Genomic DNA, 24,637 nt, shown 5'->3' with positions numbered 1-24,637 from the left:
AAGAGGATATATCTTACTCCCCACCTGTACAGACCCGCATTTCAGCTGTCAGGAGTAAGCGTTTTTCTGCTCCAGAGAGGGGATATAGAGCATACACACCACGAGGTATCCTGTGGTTTTACCTGCGTGACCATGGAGAAGACATGAGGAAGTGGGATGGGAAGCCTACCTCAACCCTGCGGGCACGCGTACATGAGCTACAAGGCAAGACAGCTGTACAAAGGGACTCTTCCAGAAAGAATGCTGCTCCATTTTCCACCAGGCAGCCCCCCAGACCAAGTGAAAGGCCAGATCGCACTTCTGATCCTCTTGAAGGGACTTCTAAGTCCTTTTTGCAAGAGGTGAGTAGTGACTATGACGAGCAGGATTAGAGGGGCCCTGCCTCCAGCCAGGTGGAGGAAAGGGACATCAGGGTTTATTGGACTGTGTGGATCCGATGGCCTGGCACATCAAACCCACAGGAGTACAAGGCCCTAGTGGACACGGGTGCACAGTGTACCCTAATGCCATCGAGCTATGAAGGGGTGGAACCTATCTGTATTTCTGGAGTGACGGGGGGATCCCAACAGTTGACTCTGTTGGAGGCTGAAGTAAGTCTAACTGGGAATGAGTGGCAAAAGCACCCCATTGTGACTGGGCCAGAGGCTCCATGCATCCTGGGCATAGACTACCTCCGGAAAGGGTATTTCAAAGATCCAAAAGGCTACTGGTGGGCTTTTGGAATAGCTGCCTTAGAAGCGGAGGAAACTGAACCATTTTCTAGTCTGCCTGGTCTCTCGGAGGACCCTTCTGTTGTGGGGTTGCTGAGGGTTGAAGAGCAACAGGTGCCGATTGCTACCACAACTGTGCACCGGTGGCAATACCGCACCAACAGAGACTCCCTGGTTCCCATCCACAAGCTAATTCGTCACCTGGAGGGTCAGGGAGTGATCAGCAGAACCCGCTCACCCTTTAACAATCTCATATGGCCAGTGCGGAAGTCCAATGGAGAGTGGAGGCTGATGGTAGACTATCGTGGCCTGAATGAAGTCACACCGCTGATGAGTGCTGCCGTGCCAGACATGCTGGAACTTCAATATGAACTGGAGTCAAAGGCAGCCAAGTGGTATGCCACAATTGATATAGCTAATGCATTTTTCTTGATCCCTGTGGTGGCAGAGTGCAGGCCACAGTTTGCCTTCACTTGGAGGGGCGTCCAGTACACCTGGAACCGACTGCCCCAGGGGTGGAAACACAGCCCCACCATTTGCCATGGACTGATCCAGAGTGCCCTGGAAAAGGGTGAAGCCCCAGAGCACCTGCAATACATTGAGGACATCATTGTATGGGGCAACTCAGCAGAAGAAGTTTCTGAGAAAGGGAAGAAAATAATCCAAATCCTGCTGCAGGCTGGCTTTGCCATAAAACGAAGTAAGGTGAAGGGGCCTGCACAGGAAATCCAGTTTTTAGGCATAAGGTGGCATGATGGGTGGTGTCAAATCCCTATGGATGTGATCAACAAAATAGCAGCCATGTCCCCACCAACCAACAAAAAGGAGACACAGGCCGCCTTAGGTGTTGAGGGTTTCTGGAGAATGCACATTCCAAATTACAGTCTGATAGTAAGCCCTCTCTACCATGTAACCCAGAAGAAGAATGATTTCAAATGGGGCCCTGAGCAACGACAAGCTTTTGAACAAATTAAACAGGAAATAGTTCATGCTGTAGCTCTTGGGCCAGTCCGGGCAGGACCAGATGTGAAAACTGTGCTGTACACCGCAGCCGGGGAGAATGGCCCTACCTGGAGTCTCTGGCAGAAAGCACCAGGGGAGACTCGAGGTCGACCCCTGAGGTTTTTGAGTCAGGGATACAGAGGATCCGAGGCCTGCTACACTCCAACGGAAAAGGAGATATTGGCAGCCTACGAAGGGGTTCGAGCTCTTTCAGAGGTGATTGGCACTGAAGCACAGCTCCTCCTGGCACCCCGACTCCCAGTGCTGGGCTGGATGTTCAAAGAGAGGGCTCCTTCTACACACCATGCAACCGATGCTACGTGGACTAAGTGGACTGCACCGATCACACAACGGGCTAGAATAGGAAGCCCCAGTCGTCCAGGAATTCTGGAAGTGATCACAGACTGGCCAGAAGGGAAAGATTTCGGAATGTCGCCAGAGGAGGAGATGACACATGCTGAAGAAGCCCCACCATATAATAAACTAACAGAGGATGAGAAACCGTGTGCCCTGTTCATTGATGGGTCCTGTCGCATCGTGGGAAAGCATCGGAGGTGGAAGGCCGCTGTGTGGAGTCCTGCACAGTGAGTTGCAGAAGCTGCTGAAGGAGAAGGTGAATCGAGCCAGTTTGCAGAGGTGAAAGCCATCCAGCTGGCTCTAGACATTGCTGAAAGAGAAAAGTGGCCAATGCTCTACCTCTGTACTGACTCATGGATGGTGGCCAGTGCCCTGTGGGGGTGGTTACAGCAGTGGAAGCAGAGCAACTGGCAGGGCAGAGGCAAACCCATCTGGGCTGCCCCATTGTGGCAAGATATTGCTGCCCGGCTAGAGAAGCTGGTTGTAAAGGTACGTCATGTAGATGCCCACGTACCCAAGAGTCGGGCCACTGAGGAACATCAGAACAACCAGCAGGTGGATCAGGCTGCTAAGATTGAAGTGGCTCAGGTGGATTTGGACTGGCAGCGTAAGGGTGAATTTATTCATAGCTCATGGTGGGCCCATGACACTTCAGGCCACCAAGGAAGAGATGCAACATATAGGTGGGCTCCTGATTGAGGGGTGGACTTGACCATTGACACCATGTCCCAGGTCATCCATCAATGTGAAACGTGCGCCGCAATCAAGCAAGCCAAGCAGGTAAAGCCTCTGTGGTATGGAGGATGATGGATGAAATATAAATATGGGGAAGCATGGCAAATCGACTACATCACGCTCCCACAAACCTGCCAAGGCAAGCGTTATGTTCTTACAATGGTGGAAGCAACCACTGGGTGGCTGGAAACCTATCCTGTGCCCCATGCCACTGCCTGGAACACTATTCTGGGTCTTGAAAAGCAAGTCCTGTGGTGACATGGCACCCCAGAGAGAATTGAGTCAGACAACGGGACTCATTTTCGGAACAACGTCATAGACACCTGGGCCAAAGAGCATGGCATTGAGTGGGTGTATCACATCCCCTGTCATGCACCAGCCTCTGGGAAAATTGAAAGGTGCAATGGACTGCTAAAGACTACCCTGAGAGCAAAGGGTGGTGGGACCCTCAAACACCGGGACACATATCTAGCAAAGGCCACCTGGTTAGTTAGCACTCGGGGATCTGCCAATCGAGCTGGCCCTGCCCAATCAAAATTCCCACGCCCAGTAGAAGGGGATAAAGTTCCTGTAGTGCGCATGAAGAATATGTTGGGTAAAACAGTCTGGGTTATCCCTGCTTCAGGCAAAGGCAAGCCCATCTGCGGGATTGCTTTTGCTCAGGGACCAGGGTGCACTTGGTGGGTGATGAGAAAAGATGGGGAAGTCTGATGTGTACCCCAAGGGGATTTGATTTTGGGTGAGAACAGCCAATAAATTCAATTGTATGATGTTAATAGTGATATACTGTATCAATGGTATGACCATAAGAATCATCCTTCATTAGTTTTGGACTGAGTGCCACGATGATGGAACTAGAACTGACTTTAACTGGTGCCCAGAAACTTTATCGAAAAATCACATCTTTGACATCCAGACTGTGAGCATGGACCATACCAGATACACCGGCTGTGAAAACCCCAGATGCAGCGTGCAACAATCCAGCAGCACGCACCATTGCTCCTGCTCTGAGAGACTCTAATGGCAGATGGAACCCAAAGCCATGGACTAAATGAACTTGACAGACATTTTAGAGCAATAGCCCATAGAGTAAGGCAATGAGATCTGTAAAATAATCTGGGCATGACGTAGATGGTATGGAATAAGGGGTGGATAATGTCCTGGTTCTGGCAAGGATAGAGTTAATTTCACAAGGAGCCAGGACAGGTGAGCCAAGCTGGCCAGGGGGCTATTCCATACCATGTGACATCATGCTCACCATAAAAGGGGGTTAGTCAGGCAGGGGTGGGTTTGGTGTGTGGGTGTGGCTCTGGGATGGGTCGAGCGTCCAGTTGGTCGGTTGTCAGATCGGTAAATCGTTCTCTGTTATCACCCATTGTTACTATCTGTTATCAGCACTGTTGTTGATTGTTTCCCTCTCCCTTGATGTCCCAGTAAACTGCCCTTATCCCAACCCTCGAGGCTTTGCCGTTGTTTTCCCGTTCTCCTCCCCATCCCACCGGGGGAGGGGTGAGCGAGCGGCGTGTGGCACTTAGCTACTGGCTGGCGCTAAACCACGTCAGCAGTAAAGACCAAAGCAAAGGTGGCATTCAGTAATTCTGCCTTCTCTGTATTCTCTGTCACCAGGGCACCCACCTCAGGCCCACGTTTTCCCCTAGTCTTCTTTTTCCTGCTGATGTACTTGAAAAAGCCCTTCTTGTTGTCCTTGACATTCTTTGCCAGACAATTCCAAGTGGGCCTTAGCGTTCCTTGTTGTGTCACTACATTCTCTGACTACATTCCTATATTCCTCCCAAGTGACCAGTCCCTTTTTCCACATTTGGTAAACTTCCTTCTTCCCTTTGAGTTTTTTCCAGCAGCTCCTGGATCATCCATGCAGGTCTCCTACCTCCTTTGCTTGATTTCTTATTCTTCAGGATGCAGTGATCTTGAGCTTGGAGGAAGTGGTGCTTGAATATTGATCAGCTCTCTTGGACCTCCTCTACCTTCTAGAGCCCTACCTAACCCATGGGATTCTCCCAAGCAGGTCTTTGAAGAGGCCAAAGTTAGCACTCCTGAAGTCCAGGGTTGTAATCCTACTTATTGCCCTGCTCCTTCCATGCAGGATCCTGATCTCCACCATCTCATGGTCACTGCAGCCAAGGCTGCCCCCAACCTTCACATCCCCAACCAGTCCTTCTTTGTTTGTTCGTACAAGGTCCAGCAGCACCCCTCTCCTCGTGGGCTCCTCCACCACCTGTGTCAAAAAGTTATCATCAGTGCTCTGCAGGAACCTCCTGGACTGTGCGTGCCTGGCTGTGTTGCCTTTCCAGCAAATGTCAGGGTGGTGGAAGTCCCCCATGAGAACCAGGGCCTGTGTATCTTGAGGCTACTTCCAGCTGTCTGTAGGAGGCCTCATCGACTTCCTCTTCCTGATCAGGTGGCCTGTAGTAAACACCCACAACAGTGCCACCCATATTAGCCTGCCCCTTGATTCTTACCCATAAGCTCTCGACTCATTCTTCATCCACGCCTCGTCAGAGCTTGATACATTCCAGTTGCTCTCTCACATAAAGAGCAACTCCACCACCTCGCCTTGCTGGCCTGTCTTTCCTAAAAAGTACGTAGCTATCCATGACAGCATTCCAGTCATGTGAGCTATCCCGCCATGTCTCTGTAATTGCAATGAGATCATGGCCCTGCGACCACGCACAGACTTCTAGTTCTTCCTGTTTATTCCCCATGCTGTGTGCATTGGTGTACAGGCATTTCAGAGAGGTAACTGAGTGTGGAGGTTTTCTTGGAGGAGTGCAAGAGGATCCACTGTAGCCATATATACCCTTGAAGTGCTTGGCTGTATGGTTCTTGTCTTGGGAGGCAGCTAAGGAACATTTGTTGCTGCTCTTGTTGGCCTGGTTTATTCCCCAGTTGGATGTGATGGCATGAGCATTGCCACTTTGGACCCACCCCCCAGAGTCCTTCAATTTAAATCCCACCTCACCAAGTTGGCCAGCCTGCTGCCAAAGGTTCCTTTGCCTCTTCTAGACAGGTGGGTCCCATCCCTCCCTAACAGGTTAGTCATCAAAGAATGTCCCATTGTCATAAAACTCAAAACCCTCGTGATGGCACCAGCCACGTAGCCAGGAGTTGATATGCATTATATGTCTATTTCTGGCTGCCCCCTTTCCTCCAACTGGTAGGATGGAGGAAGAGATCACTTGGGCACCAATGTTTTTTGCTTGCACCCCCAGGGACTTTATAGTCTTCCTTGATTCTGCCCAGGTTCTGGCTTGGTGTCATTCATGCCCACATGAGAGAGTAACAGTGGATAGTAGTCTGTGCTCTTGACAAGTTGTGGCACCCTCTTGGCGATGTTTCAGGTCTTGGCTCCTGGAAGGCAGCATACCTCTCAACTCTCTGTCAGGTCGGCAGATGGGTGCCTTGGCGCCCATCATCCCCGCGTACAGTTGGTATTACAAGAGGACGTGTGCAGAATGTAAAGCCATGTGAGCTGCTGAACTTGTTTCATAAAGGTGAACAGAAAACCTTTTCTTCCTGGCTACCTGGCACTCTGGCCTCATAAAATTTGGGTTACAAGGCAAAAGCATATGCCAGTCTAAGTAAAACTGTAGCCAGGTACTTAATGGGTCAGTAATCCAATTTGGTTGCCTGCTTATGTTTCTTGGAACAAAACTTTCTGTAGTTTGTCCTGTTGAACAAGGTCAGCGCCCCGCATCCAAGTGGCATGGTTACATACTTAAGTGGAAGAGAGTGACCTAGGATTCTGCTTTTGCCATGTGACACCTACTTTTGGGGTCTCTTATTGCATTCTTAGTTGCATATGAGCCTGGCTGTGGTGCAGGTGCCAGGAGACGCTTCTCTGGAGATGCCACACTAGACTGGTGTGACTTTCTTGGCTAGTTGAGCAGTGCCAAGGGAAGGGTCTGTGCTCCACAGTACAGAAAGGGGTGTGCGAGCCCCCCTTTCAGAGGGGAGCATTTTTGGCACGTAATCAGTCCAGATTCAGTCCTCTTTCCCCCTGGCTGACTCTTCTGACTGCTGTGAATGGCAGGACAGTACAGAGAAGTTAATATCCAGTGATGGGATCTCTGCAGTCTTCCCACAACTGACTTGGCTCTGAGAGTCTTGCCCCACAGCTGGCTGCTGACCTCAGAGGCAGTGGAAGGTAATGTTTGCTGTCATCACCCATCAATATTTGGTTCATCAAGTTGCACTGATTTATTAAACAGACACAGATGGTGTTCAAACTTGGTAAGTGTTTGCGGTGACAAGGAACGTAGTATTAGGAATACGGGTAGATGGACCAGTTTAACTCTTGCACGAGAAAGGCAAAAAACCACTTTGAATCTCAACTGAGCAAGTATTTAACAATTTCCTTTTTCCGCTTAGAAAGAGTAATTAAAAATCTTTGCACTGGCAAACATAAAATAGGTCTTTTCACCTTGGCAAATGTTTTTAGCCTACATCTGACCTAGCAAGACAGCAATGTTATCTTGAGTACTGGTTTTTCAAATGTATTTTATTCTGTTGAACAACAGTTGGATAGTGCTGCTTAAATTAGGACTTGGTATAACGCCTCTTTGCTTGTTTTTTGAGCATTACCAGCCCAGGTAAGACCTGGTGTTTAGATTTTTCTTGTTCAGTTAGTGTTTTGCTCGTAAGAAATTGCGTAGAGTTATACTGTGAGGCCATATGGGCATTGATAGATAAAATGAACAATTTAATGGCCTTATGGAAATTGGTGTTTCCAATTTTTCTGTGTAATGGTTGCTAGTTGATCTCTTTTTTTGGTTCTGTTTCATAGCTAAAATATTTTGCTCTTTTCCAGGCTCACATTAAATTTCCTATCGACTATCCATATTCACCACCTACCTTCAGATTCCTGACCAAAATGTGGCACCCCAACATTTATGAGGTAAGGTGTGGTTTAAATAATTTTTTCTCAGGCATGTGTGAAGGCTTTCTACTTACTTAAACTTATGGAACTATTGAAGGTACTAAATGTCTCTAGCCATAACTACAGTGGTTAGTTGTTGGTGTTAAATGTGCACTTCATGGTTGAACAGTTAAATCTAAATGTTGTAGGAAATGCTGTTCCTGTAGGCAGGGATGGAGCTGTTGTCATACCTGCAAGTGTAGCAGGCAGCCCCGGTCACAGTGCTGTGCCATAAGTGTTGGCAATTTTAGGGGATTCTTGGATTAAAGCTGGTGTGTGGGGTCTTGCCCTACTTAGGCATGATACTTAGGCAACTAGTTGTTGTTTGCATACCTTTCAAGTACATTTTTAACTTGAGTATATCTTACAGAATTGTGTGATGAGACAAGAAATAGTGGGAAACAGTCTTCTGCAGCAGTCAGCCCATGATGAAGGGGCTTGGACTTGGGGTGCTTCAACTGCAGAAAGAATCGGAGTTGGAGTCTAGCTTCAGGAGGAGTCATGCACAGCCTGGTCACCCTGGGACCAGAGTGAACAGATACCTTTGGGCTTAATGTCTGCTAGCCAATTTGAAGTGGCCCTTAGTTCAGTGCATGCATGGGTTGTTCAGAGCATAACACCAGGTTATCAAGTCCATGATTGGATCATGGTACAACAAGTCCATGATTGGATCATGGAGATTTAAATGTGCTATAACCAGACCCCGCCAGTCAGTTGCCAAAGAGTGCAGCTCCGGTGCCGACTCGACCCACAGCGGAGCGGCAGATCTAGGCGTGCAGGGGGTTTTCCTGACTTTCTAGAGGCAGGGAAACGCCAGGGAGGTGGAAGAGACCCGCCACGAGCCAGCTGCTCTCACGGGAACTGCTGACAAGACCTGGGCGTTGCCAAAGACAACGGCGCCCACCCCCGACACCTATAAAAAGCAGCCTAGGGAGCGCTAGTGACCCGGAGCGCAGCAAATAGAGCGTGGTGCGTCAGCCAGGGTGTGGCGCATCAGTTTGCACGGCAGTTCGCGCAGGCAGGGCGTGCGGGTAGGGCCTAGTCAGTCTACCTGCTCAAGATGGGAGTCCATTGGTGGTCACCACTCTCTCACAGAAGGAGTTCAGCCATGGCACCCACCCAACAGAAAGCTCTGTGCTCGCCAGAAGGCATGTGACAATGCAGATAAAGCTGCCACAGAAGCACGGAGCCACCCAGCTCTCAGGCTGCAGGGAGTGTCTGAGCTTGGCACTGGCAGGGGAAGGCAGTAGTGAGATAGGCTGCGTGAGGTGTGACCAAGTGGACGATCTGCTCAGCCTGGTGGCAGAATTACGTGAAGAAGTGGAGAGGTTAAGGAGCATCAGAGAGGCTGAGAGAGAGAGAGACTGGTGGAGCCAAGCTCTGCCCTCCCTGAAGACAGAAACAGGGACAGCTAACAGACCAAAGCCAAGGTGAAGGGGACCCTGTATCCTCCCCTTGCCAGGCAGAAGGCAGCAGCCTCAAAGAGGGGAGTGAATGGAAACAAGTCCACGCTCGGCGTGGCAGGCGAACCTTCTCCCCCTCACCCACCTCGCCATCCCACATACCCCTGTGCAACAGGTACGAGGCTCTGGCTGTGGAAGGCCACTCAAGCGAGGATATGGATGACAGTCAGGCTACTCCAGAGGTAGCACCTAGGCCAGAAAGGCCCGCACCTCATGTCGTGACCACCCTCACGAAGAAGAAAAGGCGGGTTATAGTTGTAAAGGACTCCCTTCTGAAGGGTACAGAGGGCCCGATATGCAGGGCAGACCCTCCTCTCAGAGAAGTCTGCTGCCTCCCCGGGGCCCGTGTTAAGGACATCACTAGGAAACTCCCCAGCCTGGTACGGCCCTCTGACTATTACCCACTGCTGCTCCTCCATGTGGGTAGGGATGAAGCAGAGACATGTATCACGAAAGCAATCAAAAGGGACTTCAGGCTCTTGGGACAGTCACTGAAGGATTCGGGGGCACAGGAAATATTCTCCTCCCTCCTTCCAGTTGAGGGCAGCAATGTTGGGAGGAACAGGTGGACACAGTCCACAGTCCATGGCTCCGTGGCTGGTGTCAACGCCACAACTTTGGGTTCTTTGACAATGGGGCGGCCTACACGGCACCAGGCCTGATGAACCCTGATGGGATTCACCTCTCTCAAAGGGGGAAGAGGATCTTTGCCCAGGAACTAGCGGGGCTCATCGACAGAGCTTTAAACTGGGCTCGAAAGGGGAAGGGGGATAACATCAGGCTTGCCAGTGACATGATGTGGGACAATGTGCCCAGGTTGGAGGGACTGGGTGCTGGTGAGGGCCCTCAGCCTACTGCTCAGAGACGTGCTGGATGCACTGCAGCACACTTGACGTCTAGAGGAGCTGAGCCAGGGGCTCCAGATGCAACAGGAACCAACAGGAAAACACTGGGAAGATACATCAAAAGAATTCCAGCCGCTCCAGCCAGTAAGTCAGCCTCATCGGGGGCACAACTGAAATGCCTCTATGCAAATGCATGGAGCATGGGGAATAAACAAGAGGAGTTGGAGGCGTGTGTGCACCTGCAAGGCTATGACCTTATTGGCACTACAGAGACGTGGTGGGATAGCTCCCATGACTGGAGTGTTGGGATGGAAGGGTACAGGCTCTTTAGGAAGGACAGGCAGGGCAGATGAGGAGGGGGCATTGCCCTCTATGTCAGTGACCAGCTGGAGTGCATGGAGCTCCACCTGGGGATGGAGGAGGAGCCCAAGGAGAGCCTATGGGTCAGGATTAAAGGGAGGGCAGGGACAGGGGACGGGGACATCATAGCAGGGGTCTGCTACAGGCCACCTGACCAGGGAGACTGAGCAGATGAGGCCCTCTATAGGCAGATAGGAGCAGCCTCACGCTCACAAGCCCTGGTCCTTATGGGGGACTTCAACCACCCCGACATCTGCTGGAGGGACAACACAGCAGGGCACAAGCAATCCAGGAAGTTCCTGGAATGTGTCGATGATAGCTTTCTCCTCCAAGTGATAGAGGAGCCCACAAGGAGAGGTGCCATGCTGGACCTTATTCTCACCAATAAGGAGGGCCTGGTAGGGGATGTGAAGCACAAGGGCAGCCTTGGCTGCAGTGACCACGAAATGGTGGAATTCAGGATCCTCAGGGCAGCGAGGAGGGTGCGCAGCAAGCTCTCTACCCTGGACTTCAGGAGAGCAGACTTTGGCCTCTCCAGGGACCTGCTTGGTAGAATACCATGGGACAAAGTCCTGGAGGGCAGAGGGGCCCAAGACAGCTGGCTAATATTCAAGGGTCACCTCCTCCAATCTCAGGAGCGATGCATCCCAACAAAGAGGAAGTCAGGCAAATCCACCAAGAGGCCCCCCATGGATGAACAAGGAGCTCCTGGGCAAAGTCAAACAAAAAAAGGAAGCCTACAGAGGGTGGAAGCAAGGGCAGGTAGCCTGGGAGGAGTACAGAGAAACTGTCCGAGCAGCCAGGGAGCAGGTTAGGAAAGCCAAAGCCCTGACAGAATTAAATCTGGCCAGGGACGTCAAGGACAACAAGAAAAGCTTCTATAGGTATGTTAGTGATAAAAGGAGGACAAGGGAAAATGTGGGTCCCCTCCGGAATGAAACGGGTGACCTGGTTACCCAGGATATGGAGAAGGCTGAGGTACTCAAAGACTTCTTTGCCTCAGTCTTCACTGGCAAGTGCTTGAGCCACACTGCCCAGGTCACGGAAGGCAAAGGCAGGGACTGGGAGAATGCAGAACCACCCACTGTAGGAGAAGATCAGGTTCGAGAATATCTAAGGAACCTGAAGGTGCACCAGTCCATGGGACCTGATGAGATGCATCCGCGGGTCTTGAGGGAACTGGTAGATGAAGTGGCTAAGCTACTCTCCATCGTATTTGAGAAGTCCTGACAGTCGAGTGAAGTTCCTGCCGACTAGAAAAGGGGGAACTTAACCCCCATTTTTAAGAAGGGTAAAAAGGAAGACCCAGGGAACTACAGGCCAGTCAGTCTCACCTCCATGCCTGGCAAGATCATGGAGCACATCCTCCTGGAGGCTATGGTCAGGCACATGGAAGATAAGGAGGTGATTGGTGACAGCCAACATGGCTTCACCAAAGGCAAATCATGCCTGACAAATTTGGTGGCCTTCTATGATGGGGTTACATTGTTGGTGGACAAGGGAAGGGCAACAGATGTCATCTACCTGGACTTGTGCAAGGCATTTGACACTGTCCTGCACGACATCCTTGTCTCTAAATTGGAGAGACATGGATTCGATGGATGGACCACTTGGTGGATAAGGAATTGGCTGGATGGTCGCACTCAAAGTGTTGTGATCAATGGCTCAATGTCCAAGTGGAGACCAGTGATGAGTGGCATTCCTCGGGGGTCGGTACTGGGACCGGCACTGTTCAACATCTTTGTCAGAGACATGGACAGTGGGATTGAGTGCACCCTCAGCAAGTTTGCTGATGACACCAAGCTGTGTGGTGTGGTTGACACGCTGGAGGGAAGGGATGCCATCCAGAGGGACCTTGACAAGCTGGAGAGGTGGTCCTGCGCAAACTGCATGAAGTTCAACAAGGCCAAATGCGAGGTCCTGCACATGGGTCAGGGCAATCCCAAGCACAGGTATAGGTTGGGCGAGGAATGGATTGAAAGCAGCCCTGAGGAGAAGGACTTGGGGGTATTGATTGATGGGAAGCTCAACATGAGCCAGCAGTGTGCGCTTGCAGCCCAGAAAGCCAACCATGTCCTGGGCTGCATCAAAAGAGGTGTGACCAGCAGGTCGAGGGAGGTGATCCTGCCCCTCTACTCTGCTCTGGTGAGACCCCACCTGGAGTACTGCATCCAGCTCTGGGGGCCCCAGTACAGGAGAGACATGGAGCTGTTGGAGAGAGTCCAGAGGAGGGCCATGAAGCTGATCAGAGGGCTGGAGCACCTCTCCTATGAGGACAGGCTGAGAGAGTTGGGGTTGTTCAGCCTGGAGAAAAGAAGGCTCTGGGGAGAGCTAATTGTGGCCTTCCAATACCTGAAGGGGGCCTACAGGAAAGCTGAAGGAGGGTCGATTTAGATTAGATGTTAGAAAGAAATTCTTTACTGTGAGGGTGGTGAGGCACTGGAACAGGTTGCCCAGAGAGGTGGTGGATGCCCCCTCCCTGGAAGTGTTTAAGGCCAGGTTGGATGAGGCTTTGGGCAACGTGGTCTAGTGGAGGGTGTCCCTGCCCGCAGCAGGGGGGTTGAAAGTAGATGATCTTTAATGTCCCTTCCAACCCAAACCATTCTGTGATTCTATGAACTATATAGCAGGTCCAGAAAGAATTATTTTTATATAAATGCTTTTTAGAAAGCAGCACTCCCTAGCTTGAAAGCATTGTCTTTATGATGCTGAGCATAGGCTGCTTGGAGAAATTTAAGGTAATGTCATCATGGACCAAAGCACTGGAAGAAGTGCTGCAATGAAGATGTGTCTGGTGCATTTCAGAATGGCATGGTACTCTTGACTAGCTCAGGGACTGGTGGCGACCCAGCTGTGTTAATATGGTAGTGCTCAGGCTAACCTTTGCTGTTGCTGGGGTATAGCATATGCTGCCCTGCATCTCATGTGAATGGACTATGTTGTGTTTCTTGCTGGGCTTTCATTTATCAAGTGACCTTTAAGATTTATCCTGGAGCCTGGCTGAATTGAGCTGTTGTGTTAGAGCTGATGGGAGCAGCAGCTTGAGACAGAGTTTAATAGTGCTGCTGCAAAGACTGTGAGAAGCAGTGTTTCATTTCATACAATTGGCTTAAAATTACCAAATTTCATAGAGTTGTATTTGAAAGTTGAAGGCATGTTTTGGCTGAAAACTTGACTTAAGCTTTTAGTGGAGGTCAGTCAAATCCCTGCTAAACTTCTGGATATCCTAGCCAAGTGTCAGACTGCTAGGACTACTGGTTGAATAGTTTATGAGGAGCTAAAGGCCTTTAAAAAAATGTTCCTGTTGGTGGAGCTCTGTCACCTTATCACAGGTCTTCCTATGAGAGGTTCTGCAGGCTTCCTTTGGGTCCACTTCAAAACAGGAACGTCATTTCTCTTCCTTGCTGCGAACAATGACTTCAGTTGATGCCCTGGGCTCAGAAGGCCCTTTTCTAACAAGTTGCTGCTGCTAAATGCCCAACCCAAATGAGCGTGCTTCAAATGTCATGTTGAAAACATTACTGATGGCTTAGTACTAAATGGCCAAAAGCCTCTCCAAACTCCAGTGCAAAACAAGATAGTAATCACCTTTAATTACTGGATGATCAGGAGGATTGCCCTAAGCCCAGGGATATCCTGAAAACAGTCACCTTGCAGTCTTCTGACTTGAGTTTTGGACTTGGCACTGAATCTTGCATGTAGCCAAGGGTGGTGTTTGTCTTTAAGGCTCTATTTCAGTTACATGGGAGTTTGATCTATAAATAAAGACAACTTTGAGACCTGCACATTATTGCAGATTGATCTGTAGTGTGGATATTGATTCTGAATCGAGAAATTCTCATGTAGGAGGTGAGTGGGAAATGGTTACCAAAATGGTATGTACAAAATGAGTCTTGAAAGGACCTCTTCCAGTCCTGATGGGAAAGATGAAAAATTGGCTCTAGAAACAGCTGAATGTAGGAGGAGAAACTCACCCAAAACTTCATGGGTGTATTTTGGGGTTACTCTTCAAATACTCCAGCTCTCAGCTTTGTACTTTCTTTGTAGCAGTATTTCTTGGAGCTGAGGGAATCTGAAGCAGCTTGCAGGCTGTTTTGGAAACAACATTTAAGCAATGAAGATGAGGCACTGGGATAACTCCAAATGAAACTGAGAATAGATCAGCAAAGGGCTTGAGGTTTGAGGGTTTGTCAGGAAGAGGGGGAAAAATCTTTTAGTGTAAGGAAGATGAAAAAAAAAAAAGTAGCAGTTTACAGAATCTGCTGGTGGGACCAGATGGAGAGGTTGGGGCTGACGTTCCAGTTCTGAGCAACAAGACCTAACTTGTGTGTTTTCCCCATGTCCAGTTTACTTGGGTCATCTAGTTGAATTTTGGTAATATTGTATTTAACATTTGTTTTTTACTTTTGTGACATAAAAATTGGAGTTCAGAGGAGGGCCACGAAGCTGATCAGAGGGCTGGAGCACCTCTCCTATGAGGACAGGCTGAGAGAGTTGGGATTGTTCAGCCTGGAGAAAAGAAGGCTCCGGAGAGATCTAATTGCAGCCTTCCAGTACCTGAAGGGGGCCTACAGGAAAGATGGAGAGGGACTGTTTATCAGGGAGTGTAGTGACAGGACAAGGGGTAATGGGTTCAAGGTGAAGGAGGGTCGATTTAGATTAGATGTTAGAAAGAAATTCTTTACTGTGAGGGTGGTGAAGCACTGGAACAGGTTGCCCAGAGAGGTTGTGGATGCCCCATCCCTGGAAACATTCAAGGCCAGGTTGGATGAGGCTTTGGGCAACGTGGTCTAGTGGAGGGTGTCCCTGCCCATGGCATGGGGGTTGGAACTAGATGATCTTTGAGGTCCCTTCCAACCCAAACCATTCTATGACATAAGTTCTCAGTCCTAATAGAAGTATAGGCTATTTCCCATTGGCAGATGAATATCTCATCTTCCTTGCTTATATCTTTTAAAAATATATGTAGGGAAAGGCTCTCCCATTGACTACAGTGATCCCTAAAACCTTGTGCTGATCTCATCGGGCCCCATGACACTTCTACCTTTCCAGACTCTGTAATGCAGTGCTGCCCTGCTTGAATTCCCAAACATGTAACATTGTTCCAAGAGGGAAACTTCTCACATTCTTGCTTCCCTCTATATTTTCATATTGCTAAATATCTACTTGTCTACATGCTGCTTACCTGATCACATGAGGAACTTCCCTTGAGCGCAGCAATGGTTTCTCCTGGCCTCCAGCACTGGATTCTCCCAGGAGATGGTTAAAGGAGAAACTGGATCAACTCATGGAAACTATGAATAAAACCAGAACAGATGGTGAACATAATCTAACATTAGTAAGGTTAACTCCACCTTAAAATGATGTTAAAAATATTTTCTAGATTGCACAAGCCTGTTGGAGTCCTAAAAAGGAAACTGCCTTGTTATGGCAAACTGTTCCAGCAACATAAGTGGGTGCTTGGGTATTGTGTTGGGTTTGCGTGGCAAGGTTTTGGTAGTGGGGGGGGGGGGGGGGGGGCTACAGGGGTGGCTTCTGTGAGAAGCTGCTAGAAGCTTCCCCTGTGTCTGATAGAGCCAATGCCAGCCAGCTCCAAGACGGACCCGCCGCTGGCCAAGGCCAAGCCAATCAGCACCTCTGTGATAACATATTTAAGAAGGAAAAAAAAACAGTTAGGGAGAGAACTTTTGCAGCCGCCGGAGAGAGGAGTGAGAAGATGTAAGAACATCTGCAGACACCAAGGTCAGTGCAGAAGGAGGGGGAGGAGGTGCTCCAGGCATTGGAGCAGAGATCCCCCTGCAGCCCATGGTGAAGACCATGGTGAAGCAGGCTGTCCCCCTGCAGCCGTCCATGGAGGAAGGATGAGGGGGTGTAGAGATTCCACCTGCAGCCCGTGGAGGACCCCAGGCAGGAGCAGGTGGAGGCACCTGAAGGAGGCTGTGACCCCGTGGGAAGCCCGTGCTGGAGAAAGCTCCTGGCAGGACCTGTGGACCCGTGGAGAGAGGAGCCCACGCCAGAGTAGGTTTGCTGGCAGGACTTGTGACCCTGTGGGGGACCCACACTGGAGCAGTTTGCTCCTGAAGGTCTGCACCCTGTGGTAGAGACTCACGTTGGAGGAGTTCGTGGAGGACTGTCTCCCGTGAGAGGGACCCCACACTGGAGCAGGGGAACGATGAGAGGAGTCCTCTCCCTGAGGATGAAGAAGCAGCAGAAACACCGTGTGATGAACTGACCGTAACCCCCATTCCCCGTCCCCCCGTGCTGCTGCTGGGGGGGGGCAGAGGTTGAAGCTGGGAGTGAAGTTGAGCCCGGGAAGATGGGAGGGGTGGGGGGAGGTGTTTTAGGATTTGATTTTATGTCTCTTTACTGTTTTGCTTAGTAATAAATTAGATGAATTCCCTCTCTAAGTTCGGTCTGTTTTGCTTGTGACGATAATTAGTGAGTGATCTCTCCCTGTCCTTATCTCGACCCATAAGCTTTTCGTTGTACTTTTTCTCCCCTGTCTAGTGAATGAGGGGAGTGACAGAGCAGCTCTGGTGGGCCCCTGGCCCCCAGCCAGCGTCAACCCACCACAGGTATTCAGCAGCTCCAGGTGCTATGTTGCTGGCTTTTGTTATGTTCTTGACAAAAAAACCTGCTTCATAATGATGAGGGCTTCATAAATTAGCGTACCTGGCAGGGTTAGTGAGCCACTGAAATCTGGATACTGATCACAAGCCTTCAGTGTTGAAACAGGATCTTGTTTGGCTATAAAACAAATGTTATTGTTAATCAAGGAGAGTGGAAATGTTTGGGAGGCCCTTCAGGTGAGATGTTGCTATCTGTATCTGTGATCACTGGCTTGGACTCAAAGGCATGGATGCTATCACTGTGAGCAGTGCTACTTTGTGTTTTGGCTCCTGTGCATTGAGCAGTGTTGGAGGTTCCTCAGGATGTAGTTGAGACCAGGTGTGTGGGGAACTGGCAACCTGTGGTCTTGAACAGAACTGATCTGCAGTTTCTTTCTTGTTTCCATCATCAACCTGTACCTTGGATCAGGGTGATAAGGGACAGTGTGAGTGCTGCTCATCAGCTGCAGCTCTGACACCTGTCCATATGGGGCTGCCACTGGCAACTTGTAATCCGAACAGTCAGCTGCAAGAGTCAGCAAGCCAGCAGGGCTTGGAGAGGCCAATATCTGCTGGCCAGCCTCAGGGCCTATCTGCATCTTCACCCCATCCTGCAGAAAAACATTGGGACCCCACAAGCCCCTGGAGTTAACTTCAGTGGAGAATATCAGCCGTGGTGAATACTGCTACAGCACTCCTACAAAGTAATCATGTCGGAGTGCTGTTGCTGGTGGAGAAATGGTTTTACAGGCTTCTTAGTATTTATAAATGGTAGGCATCATGGAGCTTTAACTCACTTTTTTTGAGGGTGACCGAGCACTGGAACAGGCTGCCCAGAGAGGTTGTGGAGTCTCCTTCTCTGGAGATATTCAAAACCTGCCTGGATGTGATCCTGTGCAACCTGCTCTAGGTGAACCTGCTTTAGCAGGGAGGTTGGACTAGATGATCTCCAAAAGTCCCTTCCAACCCCTACCATTCTGTGATTACATCTACATTCAGGCTATAACACTGGTGAGTAGAACATAGATTGAGGATTATGTAGTTGTATAGTTTCCATATGCTGCCAAAATATTATTCTTCTTGTATGCTGGAAGGGATTTTCAGTGAAACCTTCATAAAGCATCTCCTGCTTTTTTACCTGGTATTTCATATAGCTGTGTCCTAGAGGAGCAGTGTAAGCCCTCCCCAGCACCATCTGGAGAAGCATTGTTTTGATACCTGAGCTAGTAGAGTGCTAAACCCTTCAATTCAGAAATTCCTGTAGCTAACTCAACTACCACTGGGAACATTTTTTTTTTTTTTTTTAACCCTACTTTGGGTCTCCTGTGACTAAAGCTCATTTCTATCACTGTGACAGTACTTGCTATGTGGAGACCAATTTAGTTTTCTATAACTTTATTTTTGCTTGCTTTGCTACATTCTTTAAACCTCTTGACTTGAGATTGGTTTGTACCAATTTTCAGACAAATCCTGTTTAGCAAGGGAGACTTTTGAACATATAAATACAGTAGACCCAGGAAGAATTGATAAATGCTTCCAGTTCTTGCATGTATTTTTACTAGTACTTGGTGTCCGTATCAACAAGGTTAAATTGCTCAGAACATAGATAGAGTGTTGGAGTTGAGTAATCAGACCTTTGCCTCAAGCCAGGCTATTCTCAACTTTTGTTTTTGTTTTGCAGAATGGAGATGTATGTATTTCGATTCTTCATCCGCCTGTAGATGACCCACAAAGTGGAGAGCTGCCATCTGAGAGGTGGAACCCTACCCAAAATGTCAGGTAACAGTATGAATCCATGATGTACAGTGGTGACCTCAAAGGCTTGTCGTCTCTATCAAAGACTGTTGGGAAAGGTTTGGAAGGGAATTTAAGATTCTGGGGGCTTTAGGTCTTGAATTGGGTGAGAACCAGACTTATCAAGCTGAAGTGCTGTGTGTATCCTGATGCTGGGTTAACAATGTGGAGACTCCTGTCCTGTTCACAGGGTTTCATGCTCTTAAAGCAAATTATTTCAACATGGACTGGGAAAGGCTAGAACATTTATTCTACACTATTTCAAACTCCTCCAAGATACCACTAGTGGAAAAGAACATTTTTGAGTATTCTGGCCCAGTAGGAGTAACTTTGTGCATAATCCTACCTACTGTTTGCCTTCTAGTATTTCTCTCTGTCTCCTGTCCTGCAGCATGGTATCTTGAGCAGTTAGCCAGGTAGTTTTCTTTCTGCCAAAAAAACAAAGGATCACTAAGTACCAGAGGCACTCAAGGCTAACCTGTCCATTTTTTTTAAACACTAGCTGAATTTCTTTCTGTTACAAGACACTGCCAATACAGAACTGATAAAATTCATATCAAGTAGCAGCTCACTGACCTGTGCAGCTGGAGTAGTAAGTGATGTAGTGGAAAAAACTTGAAGTAAGGTACTTCTGTTCTAACTTTTTAATCTGATTTATTATCCAAATAAGGTTAAAATAATTGCCTCTAGATTTTTAGCATATCATATGAGAATTATGCTTGCTTTCAGAGTGATTTATTAGATGTTGGTTCCCCAACTTGAAATCTGTTATTTATTGGCAAATCCAGCTAGGGATCTTGACACACCTGAGAGAGTGCAGCAATTTGAAAAGGGTTGTCTGATAGTTTGACTCAGCTTTCATCTAACTTGGCTTCATGAAATTAATTTGAAAAGAGCCTTTGTCAAAGCAAAGATCTAGCAAGGGGGATTTATTGGCTTCTTGACCCTTCAAATAGGATTGTAACACACACACACTCTGCAGAGTGCTGAACTAGAGCTAATGTGGCAGGAGACTAGGAATTATAGCAGTCAGCAAATTATAACAACTGATATTCCTCCTGGAACACATTACTTCAAGGTTAAGGCTCAAGAGAAATGGTGTGTCTTAGCTGTGTGAAGTCATGAAGGGTTGGGAATCTGACCTTCAGAGCTTGAGGTAAACGTTATCCAATCCATCTGTACCAAGTACAAGTGAGCATGAAGCAACCTCTCAAAGTTCTAGTTCAGATTTTTAAAAAATGGAAAAAAAATAACAGCAATATTAAATATTATTTAAGCTTTTATGTTCACCTGTCCCTCTGTTCACATGGCTATTAAACTGTTTTTTCATACATCTGATATGGTTAGGACTAGGTGATGAGCCTCAACTCATAGTTAGGAAACAGCTTTGGGCATTAATTACTTATATCACACATATTTTGAGTATTTCATTATACACAACCCTAAAGATTGACATGAAACTTCTCATGGTGCTAGTTCTCTGATTTCTCCTCTTCCTTACCATGGTGCAGTTTTTGGTGCCTACTCTCTTGGAATGTATTGGGCTTAAGGGTGACATTTGGGGAGAAAACATTCCTCAGCTGTATCAGCAAGTGGAAATAAAACTTGTCCTTAACTCTTAGCCTACTGCCAGCATCACCTGTTGGGCTAAGTGCTGATAGAAATGTGTCCTTCTGGGATCCCATCTGGTTTTGCAAGGCTCCAGAGTGTCAGACAGGAGGCAGCAGGGCTGAAGGTGTGGGAGGGGAGTGTGCTGGTAATGAGCTGAATGTGTAACTTAGGGCTTCTCTTCAGCTGCTGAATTTTGTATTTTGAATTTAAGTATTGCGTATTTACTACAGATGACTGTTGAAGTGTCTGAAGGGGGGGATGTCATTTTTCAACTTCAAGAGCACTTGTGCTTCCACCTCTAATGGACTCAAGCATGCTTATTATTTTTTTAAACACAATCAGTATGGATTTTCCCATCACTCAGGGATAGATGAGGTAGGTCTAAAAATATGGCAAACATCCAGCAAGATGTGAAGGAGTGCAGCTGTGATCTGTGTTGCAGAGAATACTGCTTTTCTTGTGTCCCGAGCCCCATAAAGCTAAGGAAGCAGTGGCACGGTTTGCAGTTGAGGCTCTTTGATCATTTTAGTTGCCAGTCTCCGTATGTTCCCTGTCTCCCCTCTGTCCTTGGAGGTGTACAGGCCTGAACTGAGCACAGTATTCAAGATCGTGGTACATCTGTATCTTGTGAAGATAGGTGATGCCCTGTCTTACTATTGCTTTGTTTCCTGAGGCTGCTTTAGTGCATTGAACTGGTTGCAGAAACTGTCAAGATCTAACATTACTGTCAGTGCAGCCTAAGCCAAAACCTCTTACTTTATACTGGAGAATAAAAATGTGCTAGGACAAATCTATATGTACCTCTAAAGGTGGCTCTGAGAAGCTACGGTACAGATAACTGGAACAAAAAAACCCCCAACTTTTCAACAAGGTATATAACAGGATGTGCTGGTTGGGAGCCCCAGCCACTCTACGTAATGTCTGTTTTGGTTTAGATTAAATTCATCCGTGTCTGAGCCTTCTGTTGATACATGGAGAGAAAAAGGTACTTAACAGGTCTGATTCCTTGAGCCTTTACTGGCTTCTCTTTGCTGCTGATAAAGGAATGTAGAGGGACTTGCTCTGAAGACAACAGCACTGTAACCAATTAAAATAAAGCGGCATGGCAGCTGATGAGCACGCTGTTCCCCAGAATGGGGTGAGAGGATGTAAGAAAGCAGAAGGTGGGCTTGAAATCCTCACACTTCATGCAACCAACTTGCATGAAACAACATGCTAGAACAACCTTGCCTGAAGGAGAAACAAGTCCATGACAATATTGGAGAGAGTCAGTCTGTATCCAGTCTGGTGCAGTTTGTATTTTATGCCGGCATGTTTTTGTCACACATGGTTGAACTTTTTTGTGGTTTTGGTCCTGTCAGATCCCATGTGCTGGAATCCCTTCCTGTTACTGTACCTTGTTCACCTTGCTTACTCACAGCAGCAGGGTTTGAGTCAGAGGAGACTGTCCAGCTTTTAAGTTATCAGCAGTGATGGAGCTGATCTAATGCACTGGCTGGGAATGAAGAGTGCAGAGAGCCTCACCTCTAATAGACAGTTGTCTTGGTGTGTATTTAAGTAGCTTTGCACTGACTTTGGAGTCTGGGGCACTGCGGTGGAAACAAGCTTTTCCTCACTTTGATGGAAGTGTGTGTCCTGGTTCTGGCTAGGATAGACTTAATTTCACAAGGAGCCAGGACAGGTGAGCCAAGCTGGCCGGGGGCTATTCCATACCATGTGATGTCATGCTCACCATAAAAGGGGGCTAGTCGGGCAGGGGCGGGTTTGGCGTGGCTCCCAGACAGTCCGGTTGGTCGATCATCAGATCGGTAAAGTCCTTTCTGTTATCACCCATTGTTACTATCTGTTACCAGTACTGTCGTTGATTGTTTCCCTCCCCCTTGCTGTCCCAGTAAACTGTCCTTATCCCAACCCTCGAGGCTTTGCCCTTGATTTTCCATTCTCCTCCCCATCCCGCCGGGGGAGGAGTGAGCGAGCGGCGCGTGGCACTTAGCCATCGGCTGGGGCTAAACCACATCAGTCCTTTTTGGTGCCCAACGTGGGGCTCGAGGGATTGTGATAACGACAAGTCTGACCCAAGTGTGTTAAAACAAAGTTGTTATAAGCATTTATAATGTTATTGAAACAGTCGCTGGTCATAATGATGTTCTGTTTGGTCCCATGGCTCTGGTTTGTAAACCCGTGTTTACTCTATGCAATCCCTGCAGTGCTGTTTATTCCCTCTGGGAGAGGGGTTCGTGTTCTCATGTTGGTGTATTGTGTGATAATGACTTATGATAAGATATCATTGACAGTCATGAGTCTGAGCTGGTATGTGTATGTAGCATTTCGGTCAATATCTTTCAGAATTGATTAATCATTGGACCCAATCTATGGGGAAGATGGGGGGGATACCTTCTCCCACTCTTTCCCCTCCCCTTTTCCCTTTTGGTTGGTTACAACAATTTTTGAGAATTTTGAATACCCTTGGAATGTTCAGGCCAGTATATTCCTATTGCTAGGTCTCCTGAATGTTTTCCAAGTCCTGTTCAGGGTTAGCAAAAATTGTTTCAAGAGTACCACCCAGGGATCTTCCCCAAGGCTGAATGGTCAGGGCTGGCATGGCATGTGGGAGAGTATGGGTGGGTATCTAGAGACCTTTTCACCCCCAATGGTTTGGAGCTTCACTCCTGAACAATTGCAAGACCCTGATAAAATGGTAGAATATTTGAAAGGAAAATGCTGTGGGGATTCTAAGGAGACACAACTTCCTGCCCTGTGCTGGGCCCTGGCCACAATCTATCAAACACTGCTTGATAGTAGACAGCACCATCCAGAGGGAGAGAGTGGACCCACAGGCACTGCAGCTGCCCAAGCCCCTGCAACAGGCACTGTAGCCGAGCCAAAAGATCAACCCACACCAGTATCAGTCGCCCCTATACACGAAAAGAAATACACAAGGAAATCGGTTCGCTTAGTGAAAGATGATGATGAACCAGGACCATCACAAGAACAGGAAGAAGAGCCGGAACCAGAAGTGATCACCCGATCCCTGTCCCCGAGTGAGCTGCGAGATATGCGGAAAGATTTCAGCCGCCTTCCAGGGGAGCACATTATTACCTGGCTGCTCCGCTGCTGGGATAACGGGGCCAGTAGCCTGGAACTGGAGGGCAGGGAGGCCAAGCAGCTGGGATCCCTGTCTAGGGAAGGGGGCATTGACAAGGCAATTGGGAAGAAGGCACAGGCCCTCAGCCTCTGGAGGCGCCTCCTGTCAAGTGTGAGGGAAAGGTATCCTTTCAGCGAACATGTCGTATGTCGGCCAGGCAAGCGGACCAGCACGGAGAGAGGTATCCAATATCTGAGGGAATTAGCTGTGCGGGACATGGTTTATTATGACCCGGACAACGTGCAGTTGCCCACAGACCCTGATGAAGTCCAGTGCATACGACCCATGTGGCAGAAGTTTGTATGGAGTGCACCATCATCGTACGCCAACTCACTGGCGGTAATTGACTGGAAGAGTGAAGAGGCACCCACGGTGGACGAAGTGGCTGGCCGACTCTGGCAATATGAAAGGAGTCTTCCTCCCTAGTCTCGGCTGTGGAGAAGCTGTCTCAGGACGTCCGGCAACTCAAAGAGGATATATCTTACTCCCCACCCGTACAGACCCGCATTTCAGCTGTTAGGAGTAAGCATTCCTCTGCTCCAGAGAGGGGATATAGAGCATACACACCACGAGGTATCCTGTGGTTTTATCTGCGTGACTACGGAGAAGACATGAGGAAGTGGGATGGGAAGCCTACCTCAACCCTGCGGGCACGAGTACGTGAGCTGCAAGGCAAAACAGTCATAAAAAGGGATTCTTCCAGGAAAAATGCTGCTCCATTTTCCACCAGGCAGCCCCCCAGATCAAGTGAAAGGCCTGATTGCACTTCTGATCCTCTTGAAGGGACTTCTAAGTCCTTTTTGCAAGAGGTGAGTAGTGACTATGACGAGCAGGATTAGAGGGGCCCTGCCTCCAGCCAGGTGGAGGAAAGGGACATCAGGGTTTATTGGACTGTGTGGATCCGATGGCCTGGCACATCAAACCCACAGGAGTACAAGGCCCTAGTGGACACCGGTGCACAGTGTACCCTAATGCCATCGAGCTATGAAGGGGTGGAACCGATATCTATTTCTGGTGTGACGGGGGGATCCCAACAGTTGACTCTGTTGGAGGCTGAAGTAAGTCTAACTG

General features: G+C 48.5%; 1 protein-coding gene across 1 annotated transcript in view; it reads left to right on the top strand.

Moving 5' to 3' along the window:
* UBE2R2 (ubiquitin conjugating enzyme E2 R2) overlaps window positions 1–24,637 on the top strand; it is a 91,804-nt gene that overhangs the window by 58,181 nt on the left and 8,986 nt on the right. The window contains exons 2-3 of the mRNA XM_075739116.1: window positions 7,633–7,719; window positions 18,698–18,795. Of these exons, the coding sequence (XP_075595231.1) occupies window positions 7,633–7,719; window positions 18,698–18,795 (185 nt within the window). The remainder of the gene's footprint in view (window positions 1–7,632; window positions 7,720–18,697; window positions 18,796–24,637) is intronic.

The sequence above is a fragment of the Balearica regulorum genome, chromosome W, assembly GCF_011004875.1.
Source record: "Balearica regulorum gibbericeps isolate bBalReg1 chromosome W, bBalReg1.pri, whole genome shotgun sequence".
Taxonomy (NCBI): domain Eukaryota; kingdom Metazoa; phylum Chordata; class Aves; order Gruiformes; family Gruidae; genus Balearica; species Balearica regulorum.
The sequence above is the reverse complement of the archived record's forward strand: the minus strand, read 5'-3'. Positions and strand labels throughout refer to the sequence as shown.